At 36.3% G+C, this 11,360-nt stretch overlaps 1 protein-coding gene across 1 annotated transcript; it reads left to right on the top strand.

Annotated features, from left to right (window-relative positions):
• Window positions 1-3,987: 3,987 nt before the first annotated feature.
• On the top strand, window positions 3,988-11,057 carry nrsn1 (neurensin 1). Its single transcript, XM_083562352.1, has 4 exons — window positions 3,988-4,154; window positions 7,964-8,151; window positions 9,114-9,513; window positions 10,740-11,057. The coding sequence occupies exons 1-3, from the start codon at window positions 4,043-4,045 to the stop codon at window positions 9,495-9,497; spliced, it is 684 nt and encodes a 227-aa protein (XP_083418478.1). The 5' UTR covers window positions 3,988-4,042; the 3' UTR covers window positions 9,498-9,513; window positions 10,740-11,057.
• Window positions 11,058-11,360: the final 303 nt, after the last annotated feature.

Genomic DNA, 11,360 nt, shown 5'->3' on the forward strand with positions numbered 1-11,360 from the left:
CTGGCAGCCTGGGAAGTTCTGCCAGACGTGTCTCTGTGGGTCGTGCGGACTGTAGACAGAGGCTACAAGATTCAGTTCGGGTCTCGATTGCCCTGGTTCAACTTGGTGTATCCCACCCATGTGGGAACCGAGCAGGATCTGGTCATGGAACAAGAAGTAAACACTCTCCTGAGGGTTCAACAGCCAGTAATTCATCATTCTCAAAAAGGATGAAGGGTTGCCACCTTCACAAAATGTGCGGCTGCAGCTCTGGTTCCCCTGAGACTTTAGGTAATTCGCATAATAAACTATATGGACGATTGATTAATATTAGTTCAATCAGAGCGTATAGCGGTCCAGCATCAAGATGTCATTCTCGCTCACATGAAAGCGCTGGGGTTTTGGCTAAACACCAAAAAAGAGTGTGCTTTCTTCTTTACAGAGAACCATTTATTTAGCCGGCATATGGGATTTGACCCTTATGCGTGAGCAGCTTTTCCCTGCCCGCATTCTATCCTTACGGCCATCAGGAGGGGGCAACCCCCTCTGTACTGTCAAGGTCACGTGTCAAGCCGGGTTCCTATCTTAGGGCCCCCATGACCTGTTACGCTTCAGGCATTTTATACTCCTCCTTTACAACCCGCTGAGAAGGAGAAGCTAAATTGGCTATGTCCAGTGTGAGCACTGGAAACTTAGGTCCACAGGACGAGTCCATGGAGGAAGTCGAAACAACCACTCATCTGCAACGGTTCTCCGAGGAGAGGCCTCCCTGCAAACAAGCAGACTTTCCCTTTTTCTCCTGAAAGGGAACATCTCTACGTTACGTATGTAACCCTAGTTCCTGCTGCAACTTCATGCCACATATGCAACACGGTCGAGAAAGAACGCTAGATCCCGACATGGAGGATGTGATGCTGTTAACCGAAAGCGCTCGCCAAGTTTACTGGACGGAGGGGCTTTCTGCTCATCAGCCGGCCAAGCTAGATCCAGCTTCGCGACGGTGCAAGTCACAACCTCCATGAGCCTCCTCCTCCTCCCCCCCCCCATTCACGAGGAGTAAGGGCAACCTTCTAAAGGAGTGCCCATCAGGAGCAGAGCAATCGTGATGACATGTGAGCACAGTGCTCGCAGTTGGCTCCCTCGAGAACCGACTTAGCGTGCACCACTCCCAATCAAGCCCGACAGTGCTGAAAGGTGTGCTTAGATTTCTTGCTCGCCTTTATAATTTTTTCACAGACAATAGACAGACAATTCAGAATGAAAAACACACAGAGCACTTCATGTACAAACAGAACTCCATGTGCTTTTCATAGCTTCCTGGTCGTGACATCTCCCCACCAGTGAAATCGTGTTTTTCATTGGACACATTACACACTTTATTTAAAACGTGGACGACGCGGAAGTGTTTCCAAAGTGTTGTTGACATAGCATCTTGTTCCCTCATGGAACTTGGGTTACATTCGTAACCTAAAAGCTTTTTGGCTGCAGATAGGGGACCAACACAATATTAGGCAGATGGTCATGAAGTTATGCCTGCTAGATGTATGTGTGTGTGACTGTGTAGCATGCCTGACATATACATAAAAAATTTTATACTTGCACATAAAAAGTATTGTAGCCACCTTTCTGTCTGTTTTGTTTATCTTTAGTTCTAGTGATTTACCTGCCTGTGTGTTTATTTATCTGTCTGTCTACCTTTTTATTTATTTGTCTGTTGACCTGTCAATCAATTTAAGTGGTATTCTTTCAATTTAAGTGATCTGTCTGTCTGTTGAAAGATTTATGACCAAACTCTTGATGTCACCCATATGAGGATGGGTTCCCCTTTGAGTCTGGTTCCTCTCAAGGTTTCTTCCTTATATCATCTAAGGGAGTTTTTCCTTGCCACTGTCGCCACGGCTTGCTCATCAGGGACAAACGCACACCATTCACCTTCACTGTTGTTTTCTGTAAAGCTGCTTTGAGACAATGTCTGTTGTGAAAAGCGCTATACAAATAAACTTGACTTGACTTGACTTGACTTGTCTATTTCTTTGACTTTTTATGCATTTGTCTGTTTATTGATTTATTAATGTGTCTGTTTATTCATTTGTTTGTGTTTGTCAATTAATTTTTTTGTCAATTTATGTTTGCCTGCTTACATGACAATGTGTTCAATTGTCGCTGTCTTTTCATTTATATGTTTGTCTAGCTATATATTTATCTGTCTGACTTTTCAATTGTGTATTTCTGGTTTGTCTGTTCATTTGTCTCTTCATTTATTTATCTGTTTATCAGGCTGCCTGTGTGTTTATCTATCTATCTGTCTTTTTATTTGTTTATATATTTATGTGTTTGTCAGAAAATGTATCTCTCTGCCTGCATCTGCCAGTTTATCGGTCCATCTGTTTGTCTGTTTTTCTGTCTGCCGTTTTTTGTCATTATGGAGTGAATAAAAAGCATTGAAACAGCAGGAAACTGAAAGTCTGGCGTCTCGCTCTCACCAAACTCCATCTGGACACAACACACACACACACACACACACACACACACACACACACACACACACACACACACACACACACACACACACACACACACACAAACACATACATACACAGATATAATATCCAATGAATCCGCAGAGGTGTGTGTGTGTGTGTGTGTGTGTGTGTGTACAGTATGTGTATGTCTGATCTGTAAATATCACAGAGAACAGCAGATACAGCAATGAGTCATCTGTGCGAGTCACACATGGCTGGGTGTGTGTGTAAGTTAAAGAGAGAGAGAGAGAGAGAGAGAGAGAGAGAGAGAGAGAGAGAGAGAGAGAGAGAGAGATTGTCTTAGTGTCTTTACTGTAATTTAACACAAGACTGCACACTGCAGATGCTGCTAAAATCACTGGGCAGGATATAATAAAACACAGCAGTACTTTTTAAATTATGTTATTATATGTTTAATATATAATATAGTATATTTATATTATATATATATATATATATCGATATATATATAAGTTTAATTTTATAATTTTCATCCACTCTTTCTTGTCAAACATTTCTAGTTGTGTAAAATTCTTGGGTTGGCTTGCATATTTAAGATTTACACATGTAATGCCGACAGTGAGAATTTTATAAAAGCTTCTGCTTGTGTTTTTGAGTCAGGATGGATGATGAGGTATGTTTTACACTGTTGTCCTGTTATAAAATCCAGTCTCCTTTCAGGTTATGTATCTTGACTGGCAGTGTCTCATCTAGCAAACAAAAAAATCCATGTCAATGTATCCAGTGTCACTGTTTGGGATTAAATTAATCCATGTCTCTGGATTCACATATCATATCATGCAACTTGCATTGTGTTTCATGCCGTTCCATGTGCATTTGTTAGTTTTGCACTTTAGTGTCCATCTGCCTCATTGTGTCCTCTTGCACTACACACTCAATACTAATTTGCTGTTTTGCACTGCTGGCTAGATGCTAACTCCATTTCCTTGCCTTAGAGCTTGTACTTCCCTCAATGACAATAAAATTGAAATCTAATCTAATCTAGTTTAATTTAATTTTGAGCTCATATGACTCATCACTTTTATACTGTCAATTTTGGAAATGGTGTCTGTGTACAACTGTTGACAGGTAAAAGAGTTTTTGTCACATATTAGCTGCAACATGTCACTCAATCAATCAGTCAGAGTGAATTGGGCATTTCCAATCGTTTATTATTATTATTATTATTATTATTATTTTTATTTTTTTTATTTTTTTTTGTGTGAGTGTGTGTGTGTGTGTGTGTGTGTGTGTGTGTGTGTGTGTGTGTGTGTGTGTGTGTGTGTGAGTGAGTGATTACTATTTTTTAACAATAATAAATATACTGTGTGTTTGGTTTGAAAGAGACAGATGTAGAGGTCATCTATGGATCATCCGGGTATGGAGACGGATGATCCGCTGTGGCGACCCCTAAAGGGAGAAGCCGAAATAAAAAGAACATATATACTGTGTGTTTTGTCTCGGTGTTCTTCATGAGCACCCTGTTCACATTACAACTAACCCTAGATCTCAGATTTAGGTAAGCGGCTGGAGTTTTGCGCATGCGCAGAAGACTGGCCGCTCTCTCCTGCAGGAGATGCAGCGTGAGCTGGGCTCAGGGTGATGGGAGACAACAGGAGGACAAACATCACTCTCCACCTTCGGATAGCACAGGTACACGTACATTTATACACAATTCTACTTTCATTAAATATTTCAACGTTCGATTTAGACGCATGGTGATTTGTAAGCGAGTTTAACTGCATGGAAATGTCGACAATGGCGTTTAATGGTGAAAGCGTCAACTATATAGAGATATTAACTCACAAAGGACAGTTTTCTTCCTCCAAAACGTTCGTGATCGCATGTTACAGAATAATAATTTGTATGTTTTGAAAATGCAAACAGAAAATTCAATAATATAATAAAAAAGAAGTCATAATGTGGATATGTCGATTATCATTATTAAAATAAATATCTCATTAATTATATAATAATAATAATAATAATAATATAATAATAATAAAAATAATAATAATAATAATAATAATATAATCTGGTAATAGTGTAATTATTGATATTTATGTTTTACAAATATATAACCATAATAGGTCACCTTTGCGTTCTAATCTCTGAATTAGAAAAGCAATGGAGAAACGGATGTGATGGAGGAGCTTCGCGTGACGTCATTTGCTATCTAACTGAAAACTCTCTCTCTCTTTTTTAGAAGGGACATAACATACGGCTATTTCATTAAATATGCTCAATTAATGAATAAATATAAAAGTGCGTAGGAGGTAGAAAAAAGTAATTTTTAAATGTGCTTTCGTGCCCTAAGTACCGGAAAGCAGCTGCTGTTGCCAAGACAACGGCAGGGCTGCATGATGACGCAATACGTAGTCTGACATCCTGGCGCGCGCCACGTGTCCGAAGCCAAAACACAACAGGGGAAATTGTACTTGTGACAACATTGTATATACAGTGGAACCTCGGAGCTCGCGGCCTCAGCGCTCGCGACCTTGCATGCTCGCGACTTTCATTCCGACCGGCGACTCTCATTCAGATCGGCTCGTGAGCAACCGCGAGCTGCTTAAAACGCTAGTTTTAACATTTCTAATCAAGGTTTATCTAATTAAAATTGTCTAATAATTAAGTGTTATGGAGTGAAATAGTGTTATTTACTCATTTAAATCGATTTCGTATAGTGTTTTTTGGGTTTTTACTGGGTTGGAAGGGGCGTATCAAAAGGTCGCGAAAATTCGGAACTCGCGACCGGTCTTGGTCCCTAAACCCTTTGCGAGCTCCGAGGTTCCAATGTATTACGTTGATTGTAGATTTTTTAAAAACTATTTCTAAGTCCTAATCAGACACAATTAGACAAGATGAAAAGAAAATCTGATTTTCTTCTTAATAATATATGTTAAGAGATTCTCTCCAGAAGGAATGATTACATTCTGCTTGAATTCTGTGCCATAAATTACGTATTTGTATCACAATTAACATGATTTGACTTGTAAAATAACTACATGTCATTTTAATATCCAGAGCTAGGCTGTAACCAGGATTAAAATATTTGCGTGGTCCACGTGTCAGAATTTTGTCCTAAGTACGTAACACCTACATTGTTAATGTTGGAGTTTTGCTTTGTGACATTATCTTTCCGGCTTTTTATTTATTTATTTTTTTTGTAAAAAGCTGAACTACTGACTGATAAGTCAATTATATAGTATATAGATATGATATGTTGTAGATACTATAGTTAAATGTGCTTTTTGTCATGCTTATAATGTGTTCCTAATGAGTAGTGTTAGACATCGATGTAAACTTGAGGTAGAAGTTTATAGGTATGTAGAATGACCTGATTGTCTTCTGTTTAACTAGTGTACTGATCACTAACAATATTATAAATAGTCTACATTTAAAAGAAATATTTGAAAAGTTAGCATTTTACAGATGAACCTGCGTAAAGATTTTTCTATGCTCAATACCCAGATAATTGTGCTTTTTTTATTTAATGTTATACGCAAAACAACAAGTCACAAATGTATGTTAAAAAAAGCAACACACACCAAACACACACTAAATGCATCATTTGGTTCCTCCTGGAGGAGAAGTGGTTCAAAGGGGACCAGAAAATAACACACCAGGCTACCTCCAAGCCAGATAGAGCAGATACACAAACCATCATCCAGTCATGATTTAATTACGCCACTATGCAGGAAGCACATTTTGTTCTCCCTGCTTGTGCTCTCCTCTAAATCTAATTTTGAAATGTTCTTACCATGAAGATTTTTCATTACTGTCTACACTGCCCTGTTTATTAAAATCTGCCTAAGTAATCTCAGCATTTATAGATTTGTCCTAGATAAAATACAAGAAAAACCTGGACAGGGGCTTTCAGGAATGCAAACAGCACTATTGTAAAATGCTTTGTATGTTAGAAGTAATAGTTTATTTGATGAATGAGAGTTCTTGAGTTTCTACTAACCGTTTCCAAGGACACATCTGTTCTATCTACAGAGGAAGACACAAAAGACGCATTTATGTGTCTTATGTTTCTAAGTATTGCTATTTATTTTCAAAATAGTGGATGTTCTCTCATGAACATTAGCTATGCATAAACAGCTATACATAAACAACACTTTGATACATAATGAACATAATGTTTTAAGATAGTAAAGGCTCTAGCCTTCTGAATTTACACATACACTTTTCTGACCTAAACTTGGTATTCTGGCTAATATAGAAACTTGATTTTCCAGGCTTTTTGTACAGGAGCTTTAAGAGTTTAAGCAAAAGTTATGGGTTGGAGATTAAAAGATTTCTCCTGAAAGTGTGATAAAATAACATCTTTAGAAAAAAGTAGAAAGCAGCTTCACTAATTCCAGCTTAATTCATGAACAGTAATAAATGAATCTGTCTTGGAATAGCTGTGACGGTGTCTAATGTGCATCAAACTGGGTTTCTTGTTTTTTGTTTTTAACCAGCAAGCCTGGTGTTTTGTTTAGTTTTCCTCCTCAAGGATGAATTATCTGACTGTGCTCTGCAGTTAGTGATTTTGATTGTGGTTTTGGGCAGAGTGTCTATGAAATGATGAGGCTTTAAAAAAACAAAAACAAACAAACAACAAAAAAAAAAACACTCTGGATAATTACTTTTCAGGGTTTTTTTTTTAGCCACACAATGCTCTTGTGCTTAAAATACATTTGATCACATTCTACAATTTATTTTTTTAATGAAACAACAGTTTTTTCCACAAGGAAGATAAACAAACAAACAAACAAAAAAAAAACAGTTGTGCTGTTAAAGTGATAAAGCCATTCAATAATAATTTAATAACAAGTGAAGAACATCCTCAAGCATGATGTGAATTGTTGCTGCACGCCCTTAAGGGTCTGTGAGCCTGTAAACTGTCAGCTCTGGTAGCTAAGCAACATAACTGCAGCAACATGGATACAGTTTAAAACCTAATAAAAACATTTTACAGAATCATGTGGTGTGTTGTGAATTTTACAGTGATCATGTCAAATCTATCTGATATATAATAAACTGTATGATCCTGACACAGGACTAGCATGTGTGAGGAAGAAAATGTCTCTCATCCATCATGAAACCTGTTTTGCATTTCATCGCCCTTAGAACTGCTGATTTAAATCCAGGGGGAAATAAATCCTGAAAAGTGCAAACTTAGACTTGAATATTAAAAGCTCTACTGTATTTCTAGACACCAAAACAATAATAAAATACTTTAGTGTTCAGCATTTATTTATTACATTCTGTGATGTGTGTTATTTGAGGAATTAAGTCACTGTAAGCATCCTTTAAGCTGAAAGCTTATCTTGTGTGTATAAAGTGTTATAAAGTAAAAGCAAAAGCAGGAAATTTTGTTTATTATTTTAGGCTGGTTTTATTTTTCATTCCCGATGTCATTGCTAAGGCAAGGGTAAAAAAAAAGGTTTGTTCTTTTGTGTGTTGTGTATCAGATGTGAAGATGGCGTCATGCCCGGAGTTGTGTGGCTCGGAGTATGGGGATGGAGGCCCGCAGCGCTACGGTGTTCGGTCCTACCTGCACCAGTTCTACGAGGAATGCACCTCTTCCATCTGGGAGCGCCACCATGATGAGTTCCAGATGCAGAGATCGCCTAGCCGGTGGAGCTCGGTCCTCTGGAAGGTCTTACAAACATTACTTAAATTCAAATTTATAATTTGAATTTTAAGATTTATTTACTTGTTAATTCAATTATGTTTCTGTACTTTTTGTTGATAACTATAAAAAACTTTCTGTTTTGGGTTGTTTAATAGAATTTGAACTTTTATTTTTATGCCTTTTAGTAGCTTTTATAGATCTTTTTTTAGTTTTCAATTGTCATTTTTGGATCCTGCCAAAAATAAATTAAATTGTGTTTAAGTTTTAAATTTGTTCCTTTTGTAACACCCATTTTTTTAGATTCTTATTTTAAGATGTTTTAAATGATTTTAGATGTTTTCAATAACTCAACTACTTTCTTATTCAAGGTTTCAGATTCAAATTCTTTAGGTTTTTAGCTTAAGGATCTTATTAGGTTCTTGACCTTAGACAATTTAAAAGCTAGTTTGAATTTTTGTTATCCTATTTCACTTTGGAAACCTCTATAGGGGCCCACTCTATACGTCACATTTGTTTTTTATGTGATTTTAATTGCTTATAAGACTTTTTTACTAGGTTATCTCTTATCAACTTCGTTTAGTCAAAAAGCTTTTCACTTATATTTTCTTAAGAATTAATAATCATATTTACTTTTCTGTTTACAGATTTTAAGTTTTAATTAATATTGTAAGCTTTTACCTTAATGTTTTTGTGCCATTTACATTGGTGTTTTATTATGTGGTTTATGCATATTTAAACTCCATTGTTTTGTTTTTTAATGTGGAGTTTTACTTTATCATTGAAGGTTTTAATATCTACAGAATCTTAAAATTGCTTTTTAATGTTTATCGTTGCATCTTATTTTTAACTTTGAATTGTAGGAGCATCTTCAGATCTGTAGGTTTTTTTGGGGTAGCTAAGCAAGTCTTTGTGTATGGCTGTTGCATTTGGGAAATGAAAATTTCGAACATTTTGAATGAGTGTTTTTGTCTTTCTCCGTGTCTCAGGTGTGTGTGGCGGTTGGAGCGGTGATCTTGGTTTCAGGTTTGTCAGTGCTGCTCGTCGGTTATGCCACACCCCCTCGTCTGGAGGCATTTGGAGAGGATGAGTTGCTGTTCGTGGATGGACGAGCCATGCGCTTTAATCGTGCCTTAGACGCCTGCAAACTGGGTGGTGCCGTGCTCTTCTGTGTAGGTGGGGCTGGTGTGGCAGCTGGTCTCCTTTTATTGGCAGTCTGTGGGCAGGGTGGAGCCAAAGATGAGCTCCAGCTACAGCGACGTTTTAAAGAGCGACTAGCAGAGATCCAGGCATCTGTTCCTAACCCTGGAGATGCCAAGGTTCCCATCACGCTGTCCAAAGTGCAGAACATCCAGCCTGGTGCTGAACCCTGACCTCCACCCACAAAAAGTATAACCTCAACAAGGCTTATTATTATATAAAAATAAATAAATATGTTTCATTTGTAGAGCAGCACACATTATGCCTAAGAATTCTCTACCAGTCACAAACACGTACAGTTTTACTTCCTGGTTCTTCTTAGCGGATTGTTTTGCTGATAATAATATATAATCTGAAAATGACTTTAAATAATGAAAACTTTGACATGATTAAGTAATTGTGCGTTTTTGAATACAGCAATGTGTAAAAAAAAAAAAACAATGATAATAGGCTCATACCCACATATCTTGTTATTTAGATATATTGAAGCTAAGTGAAGTTGATAAAAATCATGAAAGGAACAAATTAGCTTACTATATGAATCTATTAGCAGCTGATAATCATTGCTGGAACACAGTGACTTATAATTGTCTGCTAAATGAGAAACTGTCCTTCTAAGACATTTGATGTAGGTTTAAAGGGTTTTTCACAAAACAAGGCTTATAAAATTTTGTTTTAAAAATATATATGACAAAGTGACATTTTGTTTTGTAAGAAACTAATACATAGTTTTTCTGGGAACAAAGTTGATATGAAGCCAATCATGTAACATAACATAAACAACCAATTCACACAGAATATTTAAATACTAATTTTCCTGGACAGGCAATGCCTACGATAAACAAACACGTGTCGTGCTGCTTGCTAGCATGAATGTTTGCATACCTTGGGTCCAGCTACAAATGCTAATCATTTTAAAAGTTTTTTTAATTGTTATTGTTTTTTCCACAGAGACAGACTTTGCTCCTGAAGTAATTTTTTTGTTTTAAGATGAAATACTCTTCATTTTTGTCATAACCATAACTATATCATTAGAATTGTTTTCTTTTTCTTAACATATCATCCACAAAAATCAGCTAATTATTATTATACCTCCATGAATAAAGAAATAAATGCTAAAAAAAATACCGAAATTAATGTAGGTTAGTTTCCATTGATATCACTGCAGTAAGCTGCACATATACTAACATTGTTAGAAATGCTAATTATGTATGCTAGTTTTAAAATCCAGTGAGGTCAATTTTGTTTATTCATCACTTTTTTTGTTTTTGTTTTTTGGTATTTTCTATAAATCAAACTTCTAAATGATGCCAAATTTTTACCTCCAAGAAAAATGATCACTTAAAGATATATTGGCCATTTGTAATCAATTTGTTTGCTTTACTTTTTAAATCTGTGGTATTTTTCTTTTGCAGGGTGGCACTAAGGAGCCAAATCCAACATCTTTATTGGTCAAAATGCCTTTAAATATGTTTTGTCTGAATATAGAGCCTGTCCATGTGCTTTGGTTTTGATTTGTGTGAATCACTTTAGTGTTTTCCCTGTATTAATACAGGGAAAACTTCCGTTATTGTTTTTTTTTACTTGCGTTATTGTTTTTTTTTTTTTTTTTTTTTTTTTTTTTGCATTCTCATGTACAACAATGTCACATATGGAAAAGACAGGTCTGTTAAATGGTGGATGTTCTGAGTGTACCATATTGGTAAAAATAATAAAAGCCAGGTCTACATTTACGTTTGTGCTTCTGCGTCCTTATTAGAAATAATTGTGCATGATTATCTACAGCTCAGGATTTTCCTATTTGCCATTATCTCCAAAGAAATAACTAAGGATGAGTTACAGACTGGTTTACTGCTAAAAGAAAAATATATATACTGAATAATTATTTTTGCAGTTGTTTATATTGATAGCATTAAGTCATGCAAATCCGGATTTCTGAATATGTTGACAATTTTCAACCGATAATTATCACGTCAAAAAAAAATCCTAATTCTATTAAAACACCCATCTCTTTTACGATCCAAATTGATGCCCTT

Source organism: Silurus aristotelis (genome assembly GCF_946808225.1).
Source record: "Silurus aristotelis genome assembly, chromosome: 1".
In the NCBI taxonomy this organism is placed as follows: Eukaryota; Metazoa; Chordata; class Actinopteri; order Siluriformes; family Siluridae; genus Silurus; species Silurus aristotelis.

Excerpts from the sequence above, each read along its gene's own strand:
- nrsn1 (XM_083562352.1), top strand. The coding sequence starts at position 4,043 with ATGCGCAGAAGACTGGCCGCTCTCTCCTGCAGGAGATGCAGCGTGAGC. Across the intron at positions 4,155-7,963 it reads TCCACCTTCGGATAGCACAG|ATGTGAAGATGGCGTCATGC; the intron begins GTACACGTACAT and ends GTTGTGTATCAG. Across the intron at positions 8,152-9,113 it reads GGAGCTCGGTCCTCTGGAAG|GTGTGTGTGGCGGTTGGAGC; the intron begins GTCTTACAAACA and ends TCCGTGTCTCAG.